Raw genomic sequence first — 22,077 nt, forward strand, 5'->3', positions numbered from 1 at the left:
TTGTCCCCGCCTCCCTAAACTGTCCTTCCTTCCACCTATCGCCTCCTCCCACCTCAAGCCACACCCCCATTTCCTCCCTACCAACCTCATCCCAGTCCCCTTGACCAGTCTGTCCTCCCTGGACTGACCTATCCCCTCCCTAACTCCCCACCTACACTCACTTTTACTGGCTCCATCCCCACCTCTTTGACCTATGTGTCTGCTCTCCACCGATCTTCTACTCTATCCGCCTCCCCCCTCTCCTTATTTATTTCAGAACCCCCTTCCCCTCCCCCATTTCTGAAGGGTTTAAGCCCAAAACATCAGCTTTCCTGCTCCTCAGAGGCTGCTTGACCTGCTGTATTCATCCAGCTCTACACCTTGTTATCTCTCCTTCCTTATCTTCTTCAGTCAGCCTTTATACTGATTCTTCATTCTCAGACTTCAATTTCCAGCTCTGCCATGTGTACCTCCCTACCAAACATAATTTCCTCTTTCTTATAAAAACTGTTCCACAAACATTTAAATCCATCCTGACAATGACTGCTCCTGCAGCCTCCCTGCTCCACTCTTTCCAAGCCTGAAAGAGATTTCAATATCTTGAATTCCTCAGTCTCCTCCCCCATCTCTCCTCAGAAAAAAGAAGCACTCACTCCATACAAAAAAAAACAGCCACTTAAAAATCCATGGTCTAGCTTATGGATTTCTACTCACCACTGTACTTCCACAACCAGTGACTCCCCTTACACATTTTCAACAAAAAAAAGACTATCCACTTTGTTACTTCTCCTTAGCCAGCAAACCTGTAATCACCCCTTCCCCATGCACAGATACACTCCACCCCAGCCAGGAAAACCATCTCTTTTGACAGCTTCCATATCTACTCATTAAGTTAACCTTCACTGTCCATTTCCTTCAACTCCACTTCTGATATCTAAATCACTGCTTGCCTTCAGGCCATGCTTTGTTTCCCTTTCGGTCATCCACCCCACTTTCTGACCTCATCAGCATCATCTAGAATCAGTTTCTACATACACATCTCTCAAGCCTGACTTTCCTGAATTTGTTGCTAGTAATGGGAGATCAGAATTTTCCAAGGATCTGGTAAGAGCATGGAGAAAAATCACAAGATACTTGATGTGGTTTTATGGAAGCCAAATCATGCCTGATAATGTATTACAACTTTCAAGGACAAAACTATTAGAGATGCCCTACAGGAGGAAGAATGTTTGGATTTGAGAGATATTAAACAATGTGCCGCATGACAAGTTGTTGCACAGGGTAAAAGCTCCTGAGGTGGAAGGGTTTATGTGAAAGCAAGGATGCAGTTTGGGAAACACAGGAAAGACTTTTTCTGATTTGCTCATGGGATGCGTCAGCCATTGGCTGGGCCAGCATTTATTGCCCATCCCTAACTGCCAGAGGGAGTAAAGAATCAACCACAGTGCTGAGGCTTGGAGTCACATGTAGGCCAGAAGAGCCAAGGATGGCAGTTTCCTTCCCTAAAGGGACATTGTCAGGAAAAATCCATATGGTTCACCAATCACGGCTTGGTGGACCAAAAGGATTGTTTCATTGTCATCATTATACTCTTAATTCCAGAGTTATTTTTCTGCTTTGGATTCAAACTTCACTTACCACGGTGGAATTTGAAACTGCCTCCCTAGAACATGACATGGGTCACTGGATTAATAGTTAGCAATAATATCAAGCCAATATCTCCCTATTCTAAACAAAGTCATACAAATGTTCACTTGGCATTACGGGACATTAAAACTGATAAACAGGAGCGTATTTGCTTGAAGCTGTTAGTGGTGCATTCATTAGGGCGGCTCACAAGTAATACCAAATTAAAAGGGAAAAACAACAGCTTTACTCCATGAGAGCAGTGTTGATTTATTAGCAAGTGAACTCGTTAGTCAATGCACTTTACAGAGAAATGAACCAGGAAATAGCCATCACCTATATTGCAATGATGGGGCAGGTGTTATGTGCGTGCTTACAAAAGGCCCTAGTATACGCAACTTCAGTACATGTAAACATGCCCCAATTTACAATCCTAAATCAGACATTAGCATAACGTTTTGCACACTCAGGATTAATTTAGCAACATGTCACCAAATCACAGCAGTGAAGAACAAGATGCAGTGAATTGGGTTTCCATGGATTTCAGTACATGTCTACATCTGAAAAAAATAACTTAATAGTAGCTGCCATGAATTGTGATTCTGAAATTATTTGGCATTTATTAAATAATCCTGAATGCACAAATAAATTTATAAAAGTAAACTACAGCAGATACTGGAGATCTGAAATAAAAACTAAGTGTTGGGGAGAATTTTAGCAGGTCTGGCAGTATCCAGAGGGAAAAACAGAGTCAATGTTTCAAGTCCAATGACTTCCTTCAGAATTAATGGCAACTGCAGATGCTGGAGAATCCAAGATAATAAAATGTGAGGCTGGATGAACACAGCAGGCCAAGCAGCATCTCAGGAGCACAAAAGCTGACGTTTCGGGCCTAGACCCTTCATCAGAGTGGGGGATGGGGTGAGGGAACTGGAATAAATAGGGAGAGGCGGACCAAAGATGGAGAGAAAAGAAGATAGGTGGAGAGGTAGGGAGGAGATAGGTCAGTCCAGGGAAGATGGACAGGTCAAGGAGGTGGGATGAGGTTAGTAGGTAGATGGGGATGCGGCTTGGGGTGGGAGGAAGGGATGGGCGAGAGGAAGAACAGGTTAGGGAGGCAGAGACAGGTTGGACTGGTTTTGGGATGCAGTGGGTGGAGGGGAAGAGCTGGGCTGGTTTAGGGATGCAGTTGGGGAAGGGGAGATTTTGAAACTGGTGAAGTCCACATTGATACCATTAGGCTGCAGGGTTCCCAGGCGGAATATGAGTTGCTGTTCCTGCAACCTTCGGGTGGCATCATTGTGGCACTGCAGGAGGCCCATGGTGGACATGTCATCTAAAGAATGGGAGGGGGAGTGGAAATGGTTTGCGACTGGGAGGTGCAGTCGTTTGTTGCGAACTGAGCGGAGGTGTTCTGCAAAGCGGTCTCCAAGCCTCCGCTTGGTTTCCCCAATGCAGAGGAAGCCGTGACCACCTCTACACCCAGAACATTCAGACCCTTCAGAAGCGTTTCTCCCTGCGAGTCCTGAAACAGCACTCACAGCCATGTGCCGGCACCTCCAGGCACTGCAATCCAACCTGCCACAGCTCAGAGCCTCCCTCTCCCAGACCTGCAGAGAACCTCTGCTGTTTTTTATCCTCCACAGGATCCACAGACTGAACACCCAGTTCCACTCAGCTTTACTGGACACCAAAAATCAGAAGTACAACAAACTCACTGGCCCCTGCCACCCAACAGAGGATTCCTGCGCCTCCCAAATCCCGAGTCTGTCCCTGCCCCTCCCCCACCATTGACCACGAAGACACGGCCGGAGACCCCACCGATGACGTCACATCCGCCTCCGCCGGCCACACCACTTCCGGGACCGCTGCTGCAGTCGCCACCTCCACTTCCAGTTACAATGCCTCACACACCACCCTCCCCGCAGCTGCTGCCGCCCACCCCGATACTCCAACCGCCGACGGAACCCCGCCCACAGCCAACGATCTCATCGCTCCGCCCACAACCTCCACAGCCAGCAACCCCAGGGAAGACAGCCACACTGAACCCTGCCGCATCTTGACCATCGCCCCAGACCTCCCACTGACTAAGGACGAACGGTCAGTCCTAAGCAAGGGGCTCACCTTTGTCCCCCTACAACCACACATCAACGAATAACAGTCACGATTGGACATAGAGCAGTTTTTCCGCCATCTTCGCCTCCATGCCTACTTCTTCAACCGGGAGCCTAACCCACCCTCCACTGACCCCTTCACCCACTTCCAACACAAGTCCTCCTCCTGGACACCACCCCCAGGCCTCCTACCCTCCCTCGACCTCTTCATCTCCAACTGCCGTTGAGACATTAACCGCCTCAACCTCTCCACCCCTCTCACCCACTCCAACCTCTCCCCCGCAGAACGGGCAGCCCTCCGCTCCCACCCCAACCTCACCATCAAACCCGCAGACAAGGGTGACGCAGTGGTAGTATGGCGCACTGACCTCGACATCGCCGAGGCCAGACGCCAACGCTCCGACACCACCTCCTACCGCCCCCTCGATCGTGACCCCACATCCGAGCACCAAACCATCATCTGCAACACCACTCATGACCTCATCACCTCAGGGTACCTCCCACCCACAGCCTCCAACCTCATTGTTCCCCAACCCCGCACGGCCCATTTCTATCTCCTTCCCAAAATCCACAAACCTGCCTGCCCTGGTCGACCCATTGTCTCAGCCTGCTCCTGCCCCACCGAACTCATCTCCACCTATCTGGACTCCATTTTCTCCCCTTTGGTCCAGAAACTCCCCACCTACGTCCGTGACACTACCCACGCCCTCCACCTCCTCCAGGACTTGCAATTCCCTGGCCCCCAACACCTCATCTTCACCATGGACGTCCAGTCCCTATACACCCGCATTCCGCATGCAGATGGCCTCAAGGCCCTCCGCTTCTTCTTGTCCCGCAGGCCCGACCAGTCCCCCTCCACCAACACCCTCATCCGCCTAGCCGAACTTGTCCTCACCCTCAACAACTTCTCATTTGACTAATCCCACTTCCTACAGACTAAGGGGGTGGCCATGGGCACCCGCATGGGCCCCAGCTATGCCTGCCTCTTTGTAGGTTACGTGGAACAGTCCGTCTTCTGCACCTACACAGGCCCCAAACCCCACCTCTTCCTCCGGTACATTGATGACTGTATCGGCGCCGCCTCTTGCTCCCCAGAGGAGCTCGAACAGTTCATCCACTTCACCAACACCTTCCACCCCAACCTTCAGTTCACCTGGGCCATCTCCAGCACATCCCTCACCTTCCTGGACCTCTCAGTCTCCATCTCAGGCCACGAGCTTGTAACTGATGTCCATTTCAAGCCCACCGACTCCCACAGCGACCTAGAATACACCTCCTCCCACCCACCCTCCTGCAAAAATTCCATCCCTTATTCCCAATTCCTCCGCCTCATCTGCTCCCACGATAAGACATTCCACTCCCGCACATCCCAGATGTCCAAGTTCTTCAAGGACCGCAACTTTCCCCCCACAGTGATCGAGAACGCCCTTGACCGCGTCTCCCGCATTTCCCGCAACACATCCCTCACACCCCGCCCCCGCCACAACCGCCCAAAGAGGATCCCCCTCGTTCTCACACACCACCCCACCAACCTCCGGATACAACGCATCATCCTCCAACACTTCCGCCATCTACAATCCGACCCCACCACATTTTTCCATCCCCACCCCTGTCTGCTTTCCAGAGAGACCACTCTCTCCGTGACTCCCTTGTTCGCTCCACACTGCCCTCCATCCCCACCACACCCGGCAACTTCCCCTGCAACCGCAGGAAATCCTACACTTGCCCCCACACCTCCTCCCTCACCCCCATCCCAGGCCCCAAGATGACATTCCACATTAAGCAGAGGTTCACCTGCACATCTGCTAATGTGGTATACTGCATCCACTGTACCCGGTGTGGCTTCCTCTACATTGGGGAAACCAAGCGGAGGCTTGGGGACCGCTTTGCAGAACACCTCCGCTCAGTTCGCAACAAACAACTGCACCTCCCAGTCGCAAACCATTTCCACTCCCCCTCCCATTCTCCAGATGACATGTCCATCATGGGCCTCCTGCAGTGCCACAATGATGCCACCCGAAGGTTGCAGGAACAGCAACTCATATTCCGCCTGGGAACCCTGCAGCCTAATGGTATCAATGTGGACTTCACCAGTTTCAAAATCTCCCCTTCCCCCACCGCATCCCTAAACCAGCCCAGCTCTTCCCCTCCACCCACTGCATCCCAAAACCAGTCCAACCTGTCTCTGCCTCCTTAACCTGTTCTTCCTCTCACCTATCCCTTCCTCCCACCCCAAGCCGCACCCCCATCTACCTACTAACCTCATCCCACCTCCTTGACCTGTTCGTCTTCCCTGGATTGACCTATCCCCTCCCTACCTCCCCACCTATACTCTCTCCACCTATCTTCTTTTCTCTCCATCTTCGGTCCACTTCCTTCAGAATGATTGTAGCTGTAAAATATGACTTTCTTTACACTGTTGATAAAGGGAAAGAGGTGTGAATGGATCGAATGGTGACAGTGTCCAGAGGAAGAGACAAAGGGAGTGCTAAGGCTGGTAAAGGTTAGGTCATTACACAAAAATAGGTGTTAATAATAGGTCTGTTTAATAGAAAATAGGTCAGCTCTGTTAAAAGCACACTCATGCCATCAAGATGGGGGTGGGTAGTGGACAGAAGCGGTTTAATCAAAATGGAGGACAGAGTTTACACTCTGTGGTTGCTGAACTCAAATGTCAGGCTCTGAAGGCTGTAAACTGCACAAGTGGAAAAGGAGCTGTTATTCTTCCAGCTCTTGTTGGAATTTGCTCAGACACTGCAGCAGGCTAATGTGTTGTTTTTGCATGCAAATTGTCCCAAATACTGCAAGATGAAAAACTTCAAAATTTGCCATTTTATAAAGAAAAAATGCAATGCTCAAAAACCTGGAATTTTCAGATTGGCAGACCCTCATTGAGGGTCACTGTGAAGGCCAGTGCTGCTGAAACACTCGACTATTTCTGATCTCCATTGGCGAGATCACACTTTTCTTTGTGTCTGTAAACTGAAATAACTGAAAAACCTATTTCTAACTGGAAAAAAAACAGGAGCGTTTTGCAACTGAAAAAGCAGCTGCATATATCATTACATAGAACATTACAGCACAGTACAGGCCCTTCAGCCCTCTATGTTGTGCCGATCTGAAGCCCATCTAACCTACACTATTCCATGTACGCCCATATGCTTATCCAATGACGACTTAAACGTACCTAAAGTTGGCGAATCTACTACTGTTGCAGGCAAAGCGTTCCATTCCCTTACTACTCTCTGAGTAAAGAAACTACCTCTGACATCTGTCCTATATCTTTCACCCCTCAATTTAAACCTATGCCCCCCTCGTGCTCGCCGTCACCATCCTAGGAAAAAGGCTCTCCCTATCCACCCTATCTAACCCTCTGATTATTTTATATGTTTCAATTAAGTCACCTCTCAACCTTCTTCTCTCTCATGAAAACAGCCTCAAGTCCCTCAGCCTTTCCTCATAAGACCTTCCCTCCAGATCATGCAACATCCTAGTAAGTCTCCTCTGCACTCTTTCCAAAGCTTCCCCACTATTTGTCTGATACAAAAATTGCTTTTTGAAGCAGTGATGGGGAGAATGCAATTCTGAGTGGCATCGCAAACCTTAAGTTACAGAAATTCTGACTAACAGTCCTCTAATTGGTTGAGCAGTGTTAAAATAACTGCAAATGTCACGGCAGCAGGAAGAAACTTACAGAAAGCATCCATTCCTCTCACTCTTTGAGCAAAAAGTAGAATAATAAGAAAGCTTATGAGAAAGAATCCTAAAAGACCTAGGTCCACATGATCAACAATGGTCATCATCCTGTAGACAACAGCATGTCAATATTGCTAAAAAGTGGATTTAAGAAAACAACTCATCTTGTGGTCTGGACTTGACTTTAGATTCTTTATTATCCAGTCTATATTTTTTCGCACCAAAACTGTGCGTGATATAAAATTTGTCCTTTGTCTGGTTTTGTCACGATTATGTAAAAAGGTTTTGAAGGGCTAAATTTTAAGTTGCATCATAGTGAATTAGAAATCCTCTTTTATATAGTCATAGACATGTACAGCACAGAAACAGACTCTTCAGTTCAACTCGTCCATGCCGACCAGAAATCTTAAATAAATCAGTCCCGTTTGCCAGCATTTGGCCCATATCCCTCTAAACCCTTCCTATTCATATACCCATCCAGGTGCCTCTTAAAATGTTGTAACTGTACGAGGCTCCACCAATTCCTCTGGCAGCTCATTCTATTACTCTCTGCACGAAAAAAAATGCGAGGTCCCTTTTAAAATCTTTCCCCTTTTATTTTAAACCTATTCCCCCAGTACTGGAATGCCAAGAGAATTAGAGTACGGAAGCAGAGCTGTCTTGGTGCTATTGTACACAGCCTTGGCGAGGCCAGTCTTAGAACATTGCATGCTGTTTCTTTTTTCTGAAAAATTTTCACAGCAAGTGTGTTGCAATAATATTTGCTCTGTTCATAATGGAATCCAGTCAGATTTGCTTTTGTCCTGAATAGCAGTCAAGCAAATTGGTCAGTGATCTCAGATGTTTACAAAATTTGAGGTGGTTTGTGAAACAGGAAGCACAATATTGGGCGCTCTTCTCAGTTAAACCTAGGCAATATTAATAACTTAAGATGAGGGGCCAGAGCATACAAACATATTCAAACTTATGATACAAAGCTAAGTGGGAAATTATGTCATGAGAAGGATAAAGCTAGGTGGGAAATTATATCGTGAGGAGGTCAAATATACAAAATGGTTATGGAGGGCCTGAATGAATAGAAAAGGCTGCTGAGATGAGGAAAAATTACTTAATTCACCCACTGGACTGCAAATATTTTGATTTCTTTATTCAGAGTAATAAATGCTCAGCCATCAAGTGTATTCAGGGTGAGGTTGATGGATTTTTGGGCTCGTGGATCAGGTGTCAAAATTAATTTGAAATTAAGCATCAGCTAGAAATTTATTAAAGTGGTGCAGAAAGCTGAAGACAACTATTCCTGCTCCCACTTCTCACAATATTCTATGCCCGCAGATTAATGCTGAGAAAGATAAAACTATTGCCTCCGATCATGCCACCTGTTCATTATTCTTAAAGACTCACTCATGTCCAAATCCAAAAAGAACCAGCACATCCTTCTTTCAACCTATCGCACATCTTTCATGTCTAGCCCTTCCAATCAGAGAGCAGAAACAGGACTACATCATACAAGGCAAACAAAAACGTCATCCATCCTAAAGCCCATGTTTCTGGTTTAATTTACATAACGCCAACACAATCTGAAGCTGCAAATAAACATTCCTGATCAGTTAGATTGATTTAGCAGAGAGGGTATCACAGCTACAGAAGCTTCCATTGTCGAGGAAGATCTGCCTACCGAGTCAGTGTGGGTGGAAATTAGGAACAGCAAGGGAGTAGTCACCTCGTTAGGGGTTTACTACAAGCCCCCCAATAGCAGCAGGGAGATTGAAGAAAGCATAGGTCGGCAGATTTTGGAAAAGTGCGGACGTAGTAGGGTTGTTGTAATGGGTGACTTTAACTTTCCCAATATTGATTGGAACATCCTTCGAGCAGAAGATTTGAATGGAGCTGTTTTTGAAAGGTGTGTTCAGGAGGGTTTCCTAACTCAGTAAGTTGACAGGCCGACGAGGGGAGAGGCCATTCTAGACTTGGTGCTCGGAAACGAGCCGGGGCAGGTATCAGATCTTGTGGTGGGACAGCATTTTAGTGATAGTGACCAGAACTGCCTCACATTCTACATAGCTATGGAGAAGGAGAGGATTAGGCAAAATGGGAGGATATTTAATTGGGGAAGAGGAAACTATGATGCAATTAGACATGAGTTAGGAAACATGGACTGGGAACAATTGTTCCATGGTAAAGGCACTATAGACATGTGGAAACTGTTTCAGGAACAGTTGTTGCGAGTGATGAATAAATATGTCCCCCTGAGACAGGTAAGGGGTAAGATAAAGGAACCTTGGATGACGAGAGCGGTGGAGCTTCTCGTCAAAAGGAAGAAGGTAGCTTACATAAGGTGGAGGAAGCTAGGGTCAAGCTCAGCTCTAGAGGATTACAGGTAGGCGAGGAAAGAGCTCAAAAATGGTCTGAGGAGAGCCAGGAGGCGGCACGAGAAAGGCTTGGCAGAACGGATTAGGGAGAACACAAAGGCATTTTACACTTATGTGAGGAATAAGAGAATGGTCAAAGAAAGAGTAGGGCCGATCAGGGATAGCATAGGGAACTTGTGTGGGGAGTCTGAGGTGGTAGGGGAAGCCCTAAATGAGTTTTTTGCCTCGGTCTTTACGAAAGAAACGAACTTTGTAGCGAATGAAACCTTTGAAGAGCAGGTGTGCATGCTGGAATGGATAGAGATAGAGGAAGCAGATATGCTGAAAATTTTGTCAAACATTAAGATTGACAAGTCGCCAGGCCCGGACCAGATTTGTCCTCAGCTGCTTTAGGAAACGAGAAATGCAATTGCTTCGCCACTTGCGAAGATCTTTGCATCCTCGCTCTCCACTGGAGTCGTACCTGAGGACTGGAGAGAGGCAAATGTAATTCGACTCTTCAAGAAAGGAAATAGGGAAATCCCCGGCAATTACAGACCTCTAAGTCTCATGTCTGTCGTCTGCAAGGCGTTAGAAAGGATTCTGAGGGATAGGATTTAATGACCATCTGGAAGAGCATGGCTTGATCAAATGCAGTCAACACGGCTTTGTGAAAGGCAGGTCATGCCTCACAAACCTTATCGAGTTCTTTGAGGATGTGACTAGAAAAGTTGATGAGGGTCGAGCTGTGGATGTGGTCTATATGGACTTCAGCAAGGCATTTGATAAGGTTCCCCATGGTAGGTTCATTCAGAAGGTCAGGAGGAATGGGATACATGGGAACTTAGCTGTCTGGATACAGAATTGGCTGGCCAACAGAAGACAGCGAGTGGTAGTAGAAGGAAAATATTCTGCCTGGAAGTCAGTGGTGAGTGGGGTTCCACAGGGCTCTGTCATTAGGCCGCTGCTGTTTGTAATTTTTATTAATGACTTGGATGAGGGGATTGAAGGATAGGTCAGCAAGTTTGCAGACGACACGAAGGTTGGAGTATAGAGGGCTGTTGTAGGCTGCAGCGGGACATCGACAGGATGCAGAGATGGGCCGAGAGGTGGCAGATGGAGTTCAACCTGGATAAATGCGAGGTGATGCATTTTGGAAGGTCGAATTTGAAAGCTGAGTACAGGATTAAGGATAGGATTCTTGGCAGTGTGGAGGAACAGAGGGATCTTGGTGTGCAGATACATAGATCCCTTAAAATGGCCACCCAAGTGGACAGGTTGTTAAGAAAGCATATGGTGTTTTGGCTTTCATTAACAGGGGGATTGGGTTTAAGAGTCGTGAGATCTTGTTGCAGCTCTATAAAACTTTGGTTAGACCGCACTTGGAATACTGCGTCCAGTTCTGGGCGTCCTATTATAGCAAAGATGTGGATGCTTTGGAGGGGGTTCAGAGGAGGTTTACGAGGATGCGGCCTGGACTGGAGGGCTTATCTTATAAAGAGAGGTTGACTGAGCTCGGACTCTTTTCATTGGAGAAAAGGAGGAGGAGAAGGGACCTAATTGAGATCTACAAGATAATGAGAGGCATAGATAGAGTTGATAGCCAGAGACTATTTCCCAGGGCAGAAAAGGCTAACTCGAGGGGTCACAGTTTTAAGCTGGTTGGAGGAAAGTATAGAGGGGATGTCAGAGGCGGGTTCTTTACACAGAGTTGAGAAAGCATGGAATGCGTTGCCAGCAGCAGTTGTGGAAGCAAGGTCATTGGGGTCATTTAAGAGACTGCTGGACATGCATATGGTCACAGAGATTTGAGGGCGCATACATGAGGATCAATGGTCGGCACAACATCGTGGGCTGAAGGGCCTGTTCTGTGCTGTACTGTTCTATGTTCTATTTCATTTCTAAAGCTGCACATGAATGAATCTCTAGAACTGGGAACCAGAAAGGGGAAAAAAAGGACTAAGTGATATGAGTTCCTGGTCTATTATCTAAGGAATCATCTGATTATTGTTGGACAATGTCCAAATTGAGATAAACTCCAAGAGATAATCGGGCAAAAAATTACCGCAGTGCTCAAACATTAAAATCACCAGGCACGCTACTGACTGCAATTTTAATATACCACTTATTACTTACCTTTACATTCGTATCTGGCCAGTTGTCAAGAATTGATCTAACATGACCTTTGTCCAGGATGGAAATAAAGACACCCCTGTGGTAATGCGAAAGAAAAAAAAACAAACGTGAAATGTTTAAAAATGTTGAAAAGGTACAAAGTTATTTTGGTAGCACAGAACTTGAATATTGAAAAATTACAGTCTGTTGAAGCTTTTCAATTTTCAATAAAAACAAAAACAAATTTGCAACAAATGCCAAAGGGGAAATAATAATTATACTGAACAAGCAGACAGCACTAACTGGTTGGCAGTTGTACTCTGATTTGCAGGGGTACTGCAATGAACAGTGCACCAGTTAACTTGTGTCAGCCACCATTAACACACCGCACTTTGACGGGTGAAAGCATTTGCCCGAGAAATGAACTAGACAATAGTTATCACCTATTTTGCTGATTTGAGACTGGTAGTGTGTGCACATGTTCTATATGCCTATAAAGATCAGGGCACTGTGTATTGACGTGTAGCTTCTAGCAAATAGACATGCACAATTTTGCATGCCCGACTAACTAGCTGTCTGCCTAATTCTTTGCCACTCCAAATTGAACAACGTTTGTGAAACAATCACATCTAAAGTTGTATACTTTAAGTTTTGAATTTGAGCTGGTTGCACAGTCAGTAGTTTGATTGCTGTGAACAATGATGAGGATATGCTGAGATAATAAAATGTGAGGCTGGATGAACACAGCAGGCCAAGCAGCATCTCAGGAGCACAAAAGCTGACGTTTCGGGCCTAGACCCTTCATCAGAGAGGGGGATGGGGGGAGGGAACTGGAATAAATAGGGAGAGAGGGGGAGGCGGACCGAAGATGGAGAGTAAAGAAGATAGGTGGAGAGAGTATAGGTGGGAAGGTAGGGAGGGGATAGGTCAGTCCAGGGAAGACGGACAGGTCAAGGAGGTGGGATGAGGTTAGTAGGTAGCAGGGGGTGCGAGGAAGGGATGGGTGAGAGGAAGAACCGGTTAGGGAGGCAGAGACAGGTTGGACTGGTTTTGGGATGCAGTGGGTGGGGGGGGGGGGGGGGAGAAGAGCTGGGCTGGTTGTGTGGTGCAGTGGGGGGAGGGGACGAACTGGGCTGGTTGAGGGATGCAGTCGGGGAAGGGGAGATTTTGAAACTGGTGAAGTCCACATTGATACCATATGGCTGCAGGGTTCCCAGGCGGAATATGAGTTGCTGTTCCTGCAACAGCAACAGCTCCCTCCTGGGAGGGGGAGGGGAAATGGTTTGCGACTGGAGGTGCAGTTGTGTTTCCTCCCATTCTCTTGATGACATGTCCATCATGGGCCTCCTGCACTGCCACAATGATGCCACCCGAAGGTTGCAGGAACAGCAACTCATATTCCGCCTGGGAACCCTGCAGCCATATGGTATCAATATGGACTTCACCAGTTTCAAAATCTCCCCTTCCCCTACTGCATCCCTCAACCAGCCCAGTTCGTCCCCTCCCCCCACTGCACCACACAACCAGTCCAACCTGTCTCTGCCTCCCTAACCGGTTCTTCCTCTCACCCATCCCTTCCTCCCACCCCAAGCCGCACCCCCCGCTACCTACTAACCTCATCCCACCTCCTTGACCTGTCCGTCTTCCCTGGACTGACCTATCCCCTCCCTACCTCCCCACCTACACTCTCTCCACCTACCTTCTTTACTCTCCATCTTCGGTCCGCCTCCCCCTCTCTCCCTATTTATTCCAGTTCCCTCCCCCCATCCCCCTCTCTGATGAAGGGTCTAGGCCCGAAACGTCAGCTTTTGTGCTCCTGAGATGCTGCTTGGCCTGCTGTGTTCATCCAGCCTCACATTTTATTATCTTGGAATCTCCAGCATCTGCAGTTCCCATTATCAATGAGGATATGCTGTTTGTTACGACCAGTATTTGGAGATAGACAGAATGTCTTATTAGTTTAATAGCAGTATCCTTATGGTGTTTAGTACTATTTGGTGTTGTGACTATTTCACGCGCTGCTCAAAACATTTGAGATACTTTATTCTTCCTGGGTATGCACCAAATGCAAAATGTTGCCAAGGTATCCCCACGGTGTGCAGTTCCGCCAGACATATTTGTTGGCATCCATGAGAAACGTCTGATGGAATAACACCCATCAGAAATACATGAACGGTAGGAGGTTGCATAAGTGAAAATGTTTAATATGTTGGAATTTGCAGCTGCATGTAACAATTTCCTTACAAATCTTAACAGACTCCATCCTGTACTCAAGTTTATCTTTGAAGTGGCACAGTGAAAGAAGCACTAGTTTCTTCACATCCTACTTGAGAAAATCAACTAGAGGTACTCCAGAACTGTGTACAAAATACCCACTTTCATAGTCAGTATAAACAGTTGGGAAAATTGTCTTCATTGGCAAACTTGTAAATAGCATTTAAGCCATTTGTTCACCACACAAGCTTAAGGAAGGCATCAGGCTCACAAGACTCATCCTGTAGATGAATGTCTGCCTTACCAGATCAGTTCTCCTTGCGTATTGCACAAGTTCATTCACAGATCCAAGGCCATCACTTCCAGTTGAAAAAGGTGCCTAGTCTATACAAATTACACTGGAACGTATCTCCAATATTTGAGCAAAAGATGACACTATTTCATGTTGCCACCGTATAGCAGCAACACAGATACTGACTGTCACTAACATGGCACTTGTCAAATCAAAAAGATCTTCATCCTCAAAGAAACTGGTGCTTATTTCACAGTGCCACTTCAACGATTAATTTGAGTACAGGGTGGAGTCTGTTAAGATTTGTAAGGAAATTGTCACATGCAGCTGCAAATTCCAAAATAGCAAACAATTCACTTACGCAAACAAGTAATGTTGTAGATTTATTTCAGTACTGGTGTGATGTCAAGTACGTAAGCCATGCTAACCCACAAACACACTAAAACAGCAGCTAATGAACTTAAAATACCCTAGACAGACAACCAACAAAACGAACGTCATCTACAAAATACCTTGCAAAAACTGTGACAAACACTACATTGGACAAACAGGCAGAAAGCTAGCCACCAGGATACATGAACATCAACTAGCCACAAAACGACATGACCCACTATCACTCGTATCCTTACATATATATGAGGAAGGACACCACTTGGGGACAACACATCCATCCTAGGACAAGCCAGAGACACGCACGAGAATTCCTAGCAGCATGGCATTCCAAACGGAACTCCATCAACAAACACATTGATTTGGAGCCAATCTACCATCCCCTGAGAAAAAGAACAGGAAATGACGTCACCAACGCAGGAAATGACATCACCAACCCAAGGAAACCTAAACATCTAAGTAGAAAGCAGGACATAACACCAGCGCTTTGTCGGAGGCTCACTGTTGATGTCACCTAGAATGGTGACGAAACGTCTGGGAACAAACCTCCCAGCTCAGTGGACCAGCTTACATCTGAAACAAAATAAAGACCCGAGATAATAAAACGTGAGGCTGGATGAACGCAGCAGGCCAAGCAGCATCTTAGGAGCACAAAAGCTGACGTTTCGGGCCTAGACCCATCAGAGGGTCTGAAGGGTCTAGGTCCGAAACGTCAGCTTTTGTGCTCCTGAGATGCTGCTTGGCCTGCTGTGTTCATCCAGCCTCATTTTATTATCTTGGAATTCTCCAGCATCTGCAGTTCCCATTATCTCTTAAAATAAAGACCCACTCTTCTGTGGACCGAGAGGAGGAGTGCTCTGTGTTGGAAGTGGAAGGAAGACGGTTGGCTGCGCACCCTTGCAACCGGTGGATCTTAATGCTGGCTTCGGCCTAACGCTGGTTCAGGGGAGCAGCCAACCTGCAACGACAGCTGCAGCAAGTGCTCGTGCCCCAGGTCAGGATGTCGGGAACACCATCTGTGTTTCCGTGAAGAAGGTGGATGAAGGTGCACCTGTGGACCGCACCTTCTTCGTGAAGAGGATCCTGTTGGACTGTTGTGGGTTCGCTGCTGCGGACATGTACTGCCTACAGGATTTCCCCAGAGGAGGTTTTTACGATGTAACCTTCAGGAGTGCCAAGCTTTGCGAGCGCTTCCTGGAGGTTTAAGGAGAAAGGAGGTGAGGGCACCCTCTCTGTATTGACTGCTGTCCCGCTGTTCGTGATGCCAGCGCAGAGGAGCCGTATGGTGACTGCACACACGTACAACCCGCACGCGCCAGCAGTTGATGTCCTGACCTTCCTTGGAAGGTACGTGAAGGTGGAAGGGGACCTAACTGACATCATGGACCCCTTTGGCATCTGGACCAGTAAGAGGCAGGTCAAGGTGACGCTGAGGATGGGCGTGGACAGGAACATTGTACACCCACCGTCCAGCTTCGCAATCGGCGGGAGCGAGGGCTACCGGACCTATGCAGGGCAACGTAAAGTCTGCCATGCCTGTGGTAGGTCAGGTCACGTGGCGGCCGACTGCAAAGTCACCATCTGCAGGGAGGAGGGACACCTTACTAAGGATTGCCCACATGAAAAAAGCTGCAACCTTTGCGGGGAAGCGGGCCACCTCTATAGGGCATGCCCGCGGCGGGGGACCACCTACGCCCAGGTCGCCGGCAGGGGCAATGCGGGGCCAGCCCCCTGCGGAGGAGAGGAAGGCACCAGGGCCCTGCAAGGACCCCACTAATATGCAGGAGGGCCATGTCGTGCAGGAGGGCCCAGCCCCACAGGATGGGCCCGAGGCCAGCAAAGCACACCTCCAGGCTCCGCTCGCCCCCGACAACCCGGAGGCGGCGACAGGCAACCCAGGGGAGTGGACGACGGTCCGGAAAGCGAGGAGGAAGGCGCATCGGCGGGCCCAGGAACCGCAACCATCAGCCAGGAAGAAGCAGCTACAGGGGGGTTTAAAAGAGCTCCTCTGACGAGGGAGATTCGGAGAGGGCCCACCCAAAGCAGAAGCTAAAGATCTCAAGGGAGAAGGAAAGCAGCACCCCACTTCCAGGTGACGGGAGGCGTCCTGAGGCTCCCTCCGACACCAAGTCACGTGCCGCGCGGGCCCCCCAGAACTTCCAGGTGGGAAAGAGGAAACAGCGCGTCCCCAGCCTGACGCAGAGCCGGACTCTCCTGCCTCCGTACCCACGACGGGGGGGGGGATGCCACCCGGAAGGCAGCACGGATGGTTTCCTGAGCCTGGAGAGTGTCCAGCAGTTAGCCCGGGCAATGGGCATGAAGGGACAGATGGAGGGGCTGGACCTTGGACTTGGAGGGTACTGCGGTCACTGCCAACAATGGGGGTATGAGTTGCAAGCATTAATGTGCGCAGCGTCAAGTCCACTGAAAGACGTGTCTCCACGTTGGCCTACCTGACCACCGTCAAGGCGGACCTCCTGTTTCTGCAGGAGTGCGGGATACCGCACCTCATCAGGTACGGGAAATGGTCCGGCGCCTGGACCTGTGGGCCTTCGATCTGGTCGGGGGGTAACGACTGTCGCTCCTTGGGCCTGGCTATTCTCCTGCAGGGCACAACTTCAACATCTCTCAAGTTCAGGAGGTGGTAGGGGGGCGCCTCCTAGTGGCTGGTGTCACCGACAGGAACGCTCCCCTGAGGCTGATCAACATCTAAGCCCCAGCGGTACGGAGTGAGCGGTTGGCCGTCCTGCAGCAGCTTCCACCCCTGCTGGCTACGTCCAGGCCGGTCATCGTAGGCGGAGACTACAACTGCATCATCGATGCAGATGGAAAATCCGGAGTGGGGACAGCGGGTGGGGGGTGGGGGGGAGAGAGAGAGTCAACTGGACGTCACATCCAGATTCCTGATGGGCACGGTGAAGGACGCCAAGCTGCTCGACGTCTTCATCACACTGCAGACGGAGCGCAGTGGAGGTACACCTGGTTGCGGCCAGACGGGTCTATTCGCTCAAGGATAGACTTCCTGTTTGTGTCACGGGCGTTCTCGATCAGGTCCACCGGCGTTGAGCCGGTGTTCTTCTCTGACCACTGCCTCCTGCTGGCCGACTGTCACTTACAGGACGACCAGCCAGCCGTTAAGGGGACGTGGAAGCTCAACATGACTCTGTTGACCCCAGAGAACATGGAGGAGCTTAAGAGGGAGTACGCCGGTTGGAGAACCGTGAAACCCCTCTGAGTCTCCGGGTGACTGGTGGGAGACGGTGAAGGAGAACATCAAGAGGTTCTTTGTCCTCAAGGGTGTTCGGAAGGCGAGAGAGGCGCGGGGAAAGCTGTCGCGACTCCAGAAAAGGGCACAGAACCTGTTCCTTCTGCAGACGATGGGGGTCGATGTCACAGAGGACCTCCGCGAGGTGAGGGGCCAGCAAGTCTCGCTCTTTGCCGCGGAGGCCTCAAGGATAATCTTCCGGTCCAGGGTCCGGTCCGTGGAACAGTATGAGACGTGCTCGCGTTTCTTCTTTCAGAAGGTGCACAAAGAGAGCTCTGTGCTTAGCCGGCTGAAGGAGGACAACAGTTCGGTGACGTCGTCACGGCCCGACATTGAGGATCAGCAGATCCTTCTATGCCAGACTGTATGACGCGAAGCCCATGGACAGCACGGCCTCCGAGTCGTTCCTGTCGTTTATCACGGAGGTCTTAGACGATGCCACAAGGGAGTGGCTGGACAGGCCGATATCCTTGGACGAGCTGACCAGAGCCCTCAAGTCCTTGGAGAGGAATAAGACTCCTGGGAGCGACGGCTCACCAGTCGAGCTGTATTCTGCTTGGTGGGACCTGGTCGGCCAGGACCTGCTGGAGGTGTACGATAGTGCGCTTCGGGCAGGGGAAATGTGCAAGTCCATGAGGAAGGGCATCATCACCCTTGTTTACAAGAGGAAGGGGGAAAGGGAAGAAATTAAGAATTGGCGTCCCATTTCACTATTGAACGTGGACTACAAAATCCTGTCCAAGGGTCAGGTCTGTCCTGGAGTCAGTGATTCGCCCTGGCCAAACCTGTGCTGTGCCGGGCAGGAAGATCACCGAGAGCCTCGCGCTCATTAGGGATACGATCGCCTACGTGCAGGATAGGCGGGTGGACACTGCCTCGTCAGCCTGGGCCAGGAGAAGGCCTTCGACAGGATCTCTCATGCTTACATGAGGGACGTCCTCTCCAAATTGGGGTTCGGGGAGGGCATCCGCAATTGGATCCGGCTGCTCTACACCAACATCGTTAGCGGTCTCGATCAATGGGTGGGAATCGGACAGTTTTCCCGTCAGATCTGGAGTCAGGCAGGGCTGCCCGCTCTCTCCTGCCTTGTTCGTGTGCTGTGTGGAGCCCTTCACCGCATCCATCAGGAAGGACGTGAGCCTGAAGGGCGTGACTATCCCAGGCAGCGGAGGCCTTCAGGTCAAGACCTCCCTGTACATGGACAACGTCACCGTCTTCTGCACCGATCATCGGTCGGTGAGTAGGCTGTTGGACATCTGCGGCCAGTTTGAACTGGCCTCGGGTGCCAAAGTCAATAGGGGTAGGAGCAAGGTCATGTTCTTCAGGAACTGGGACGATCGCTCCTTCATCCCCTTCACCGTCAGGACAGACTACCTGAAGGTGCTGGGTGTTTGGTTCAGTGGAGCTGGGGCGTGCACTAAGACTTGGGAGGAGCGTATCACCAAACTGAAGGACAAGCTGGGCAGGTGGACGCTCCGGTCCCTCTCCATCGCAGGTAAGAACCTGGTTGTCAGGTGCGAGGGGCTTTCGGTACTGTTGTATGTGGCGCAGCCTGGCCTATTCCCTGGACCAGCGCCGCTGCAGTCACCCGGGCCATCTTCCACTTCGTTTGGGGGTCGAGGACGGACCGGGTCCGCAGGGACACCATGTACAAAGACCTGGAAAATGGGGGAAAGGGCATACCGAACGCCATCCTCGCCCTGACGACTACCTTTGTGTGCGGCTGCATCAAGCTGTGCGTAGATCCTCAGTACGCAAACACCAAGTGTCACTACTTACTGAGGTTCTACCTGTCCCCAGTGTTGCGAAGGATGGGCCTGGCCTCGTTGCCGCGGAACGCTCCGAGTAGTTGGACCGTCCCATACCACCTGTCCTTCGTTCAGAAATTTAAGGGAAACACCTTTGACCACAAGGCCATCAGGCAGTGGTCAGCACGTAGTATCCTCGAGACCCTTCGGGAAAAGGAGAGGGTGGATCCCGTCGTGTGGTTCCCCACGCAGACTGCCAAAGTTGTTTGGCAGAATGCCTCATCATCAGAACTTTCAAACAAGCACAAGGACATTGCTTGGCTGGCGGTGAGAGGGGCTCTGCCAGTGAGATCCTTTATGCATGCCCAGAATCTCTGCGCCACTGCACGCTGCCCTCGAGGCGGCTGCGGGGGAAGGGGAAACGAGACTGTCGATCACCTCCTTCTGGAGTGTGCCTATGTGCAGGTGGTCTGAAGGGGGGGTGCAGTGGTATTTGTCGAGGTTCGTCCCGAGCAGCTCCGTGACGCGGGACTCTGTGCTCTATGGGCTGTTTCCTGGGATGCACACCGAGACCAACATCAACTGCGCCTGGAGGACCATCAATGCGGTGAAAAACGCTCTTTGGTCTGCCCGCAACTTGCTGATCTGCCAGCTCAAAGAACTGACCCCGACCGAATGTTGCAGACTGGTGCACTCCAAGGTCCAAGACTACGTGCTGAGGGACGCGCTACAGCTTGGGGCAGCCGCCGCCAAGGCGCGGTGGGGAAGACCACCGTATGAAACCCCTTGTCCAGAATCGGGAAAAAGGCCCTATCTGGTAACTGGGCCCAGCTGGCGCCTTCCCCAACTGGTCAGGGGGCCAAATGGGACTGTGCGGGGCAATGACTGCCAGGCTATTTTCTTTGCTTTGTTTTTTTTCCTTTTGTTTGTTTTTTTCCGTTTAGTTGGTGTACGTACCCCCGGGTAACCCGGAGCGGCTTGTATGACTGGGTAGGTGTATAAATGTTTTATTTTTTGTACATCTTATGAATAAAGCATATTTTTTCAAATAAAAAGGTGACAAAACGTCTGAAAACTAACCTTCCAGCTCAGCGAGCAAACTCACATCCAGAACCTCAACCTGAGCTACAAATCTTCTCAAAACTCGCTAGCATTAGAAAATGCCTAGTTGTCATTTCTGTAAAAAGTTTACAATTTTAAACACTTCAGCAGGTTATACTTCCTATCTGACAATAAAAGCATCAGAAAATGGTTCAAAGTCTACATTTTCTGTTTCACTTCCTTCGAAGCAATTCAACTCCTTGTAAAGTTAAGCTCTTTCCCAGGGTCCTCATATCAGCAATATTCACCCAACACTTTCTTTGCACTCAGGGGAAAAAAAAACTGTGATAAAAGAAAATTTGGAGCCCATCCAGTCCAACATCACCACCAAAATGAATAAGTGTGCATTATATTATATAGAATAATGTGCTATGGTGGCAAAAGCTATAACACTTGGACTATTGCTGCGATTAAATGTTCTCTAACTACTGTAAATAACCAATGCTACAACAATGATTAAATAACATGCTAAGAAGTTTCAGCTTGGACGATTATGTTTGAATGCAAGAATACAGTAATCCACACACCTATCAACAATAGCCTTCAAGATTAAATCTAGAAATTAGAAAACTAAAAGCTCTATGACATTGCATAACTGGGGAACGGTGAACTTTTGACTTACTTTGGCCTTCTAAAGATGTGTCCATACTGTAAACAGGCCAAGCCCACTGTCGGTGTATAAACAATTGGCAGCAACTCTTCAATGTTGTCAAGCAAAACCCTATAGAAGAGTTTTTCATTCCTTTCCTGTATCCCCATCACATAAACGTACCTACAAGAGAACAAAAACAATGACAGCAAAGTTCTCCTGGATCATGATTGTGAAGATATTTTCCTTTAGCATTGTAAAGGCCTTAGAATAATTGAGAATTAAAAAACAAATTTAACGCATTCCACGTTTCCAAGTGGAAAAGAGAAAAAAAGCCCATTTTTATTGCAAGAACATAGTAGAAAATCAAGCCAACAGCATTTACAGATCCTCCTCCCTTCCCACTCGCACACCCTTGTACCCATTTCGTCCACGTTTCACCTCCCACCCTGAAAATCAATGTTATTCAACACAACTACCCCTCTTCGTGGTAATGTTGCACTTTCTCATCATTCTTTGCAGCGAAACAAGAAACACCCCAATGCCCTGTTGAATTATTGGCAACAATTTTAAGTTTGGTCTCAACAGAAGTGAGAATAT

At 49.0% G+C, this 22,077-nt stretch overlaps 1 protein-coding gene across 3 annotated transcripts in view; it reads right to left on the bottom strand.

The window, feature by feature from the left end:
- The window catches only part of me2 (malic enzyme 2, NAD(+)-dependent, mitochondrial), an 81,856-nt gene that overhangs the window by 45,337 nt on the left and 14,442 nt on the right, over nucleotides 1–22,077 (bottom strand). For all 3 annotated transcript variants that reach the window (XM_059649670.1, XM_059649663.1, XM_059649665.1), the window contains 2 exons: nucleotides 21,511–21,660; nucleotides 11,900–11,975 (listed from right to left, as the gene is read on the bottom strand). In XM_059649670.1, the coding sequence (XP_059505653.1) occupies nucleotides 11,900–11,975; nucleotides 21,511–21,647 (213 nt within the window). In that variant the 5' untranslated portion in view covers nucleotides 21,648–21,660. The remainder of the gene's footprint in view (nucleotides 1–11,899; nucleotides 11,976–21,510; nucleotides 21,661–22,077) is intronic.

The sequence above is a fragment of the Stegostoma tigrinum genome, chromosome 1 (assembly GCF_030684315.1).
Source record: "Stegostoma tigrinum isolate sSteTig4 chromosome 1, sSteTig4.hap1, whole genome shotgun sequence".
Taxonomy (NCBI): domain Eukaryota; kingdom Metazoa; phylum Chordata; class Chondrichthyes; order Orectolobiformes; family Stegostomatidae; genus Stegostoma; species Stegostoma tigrinum.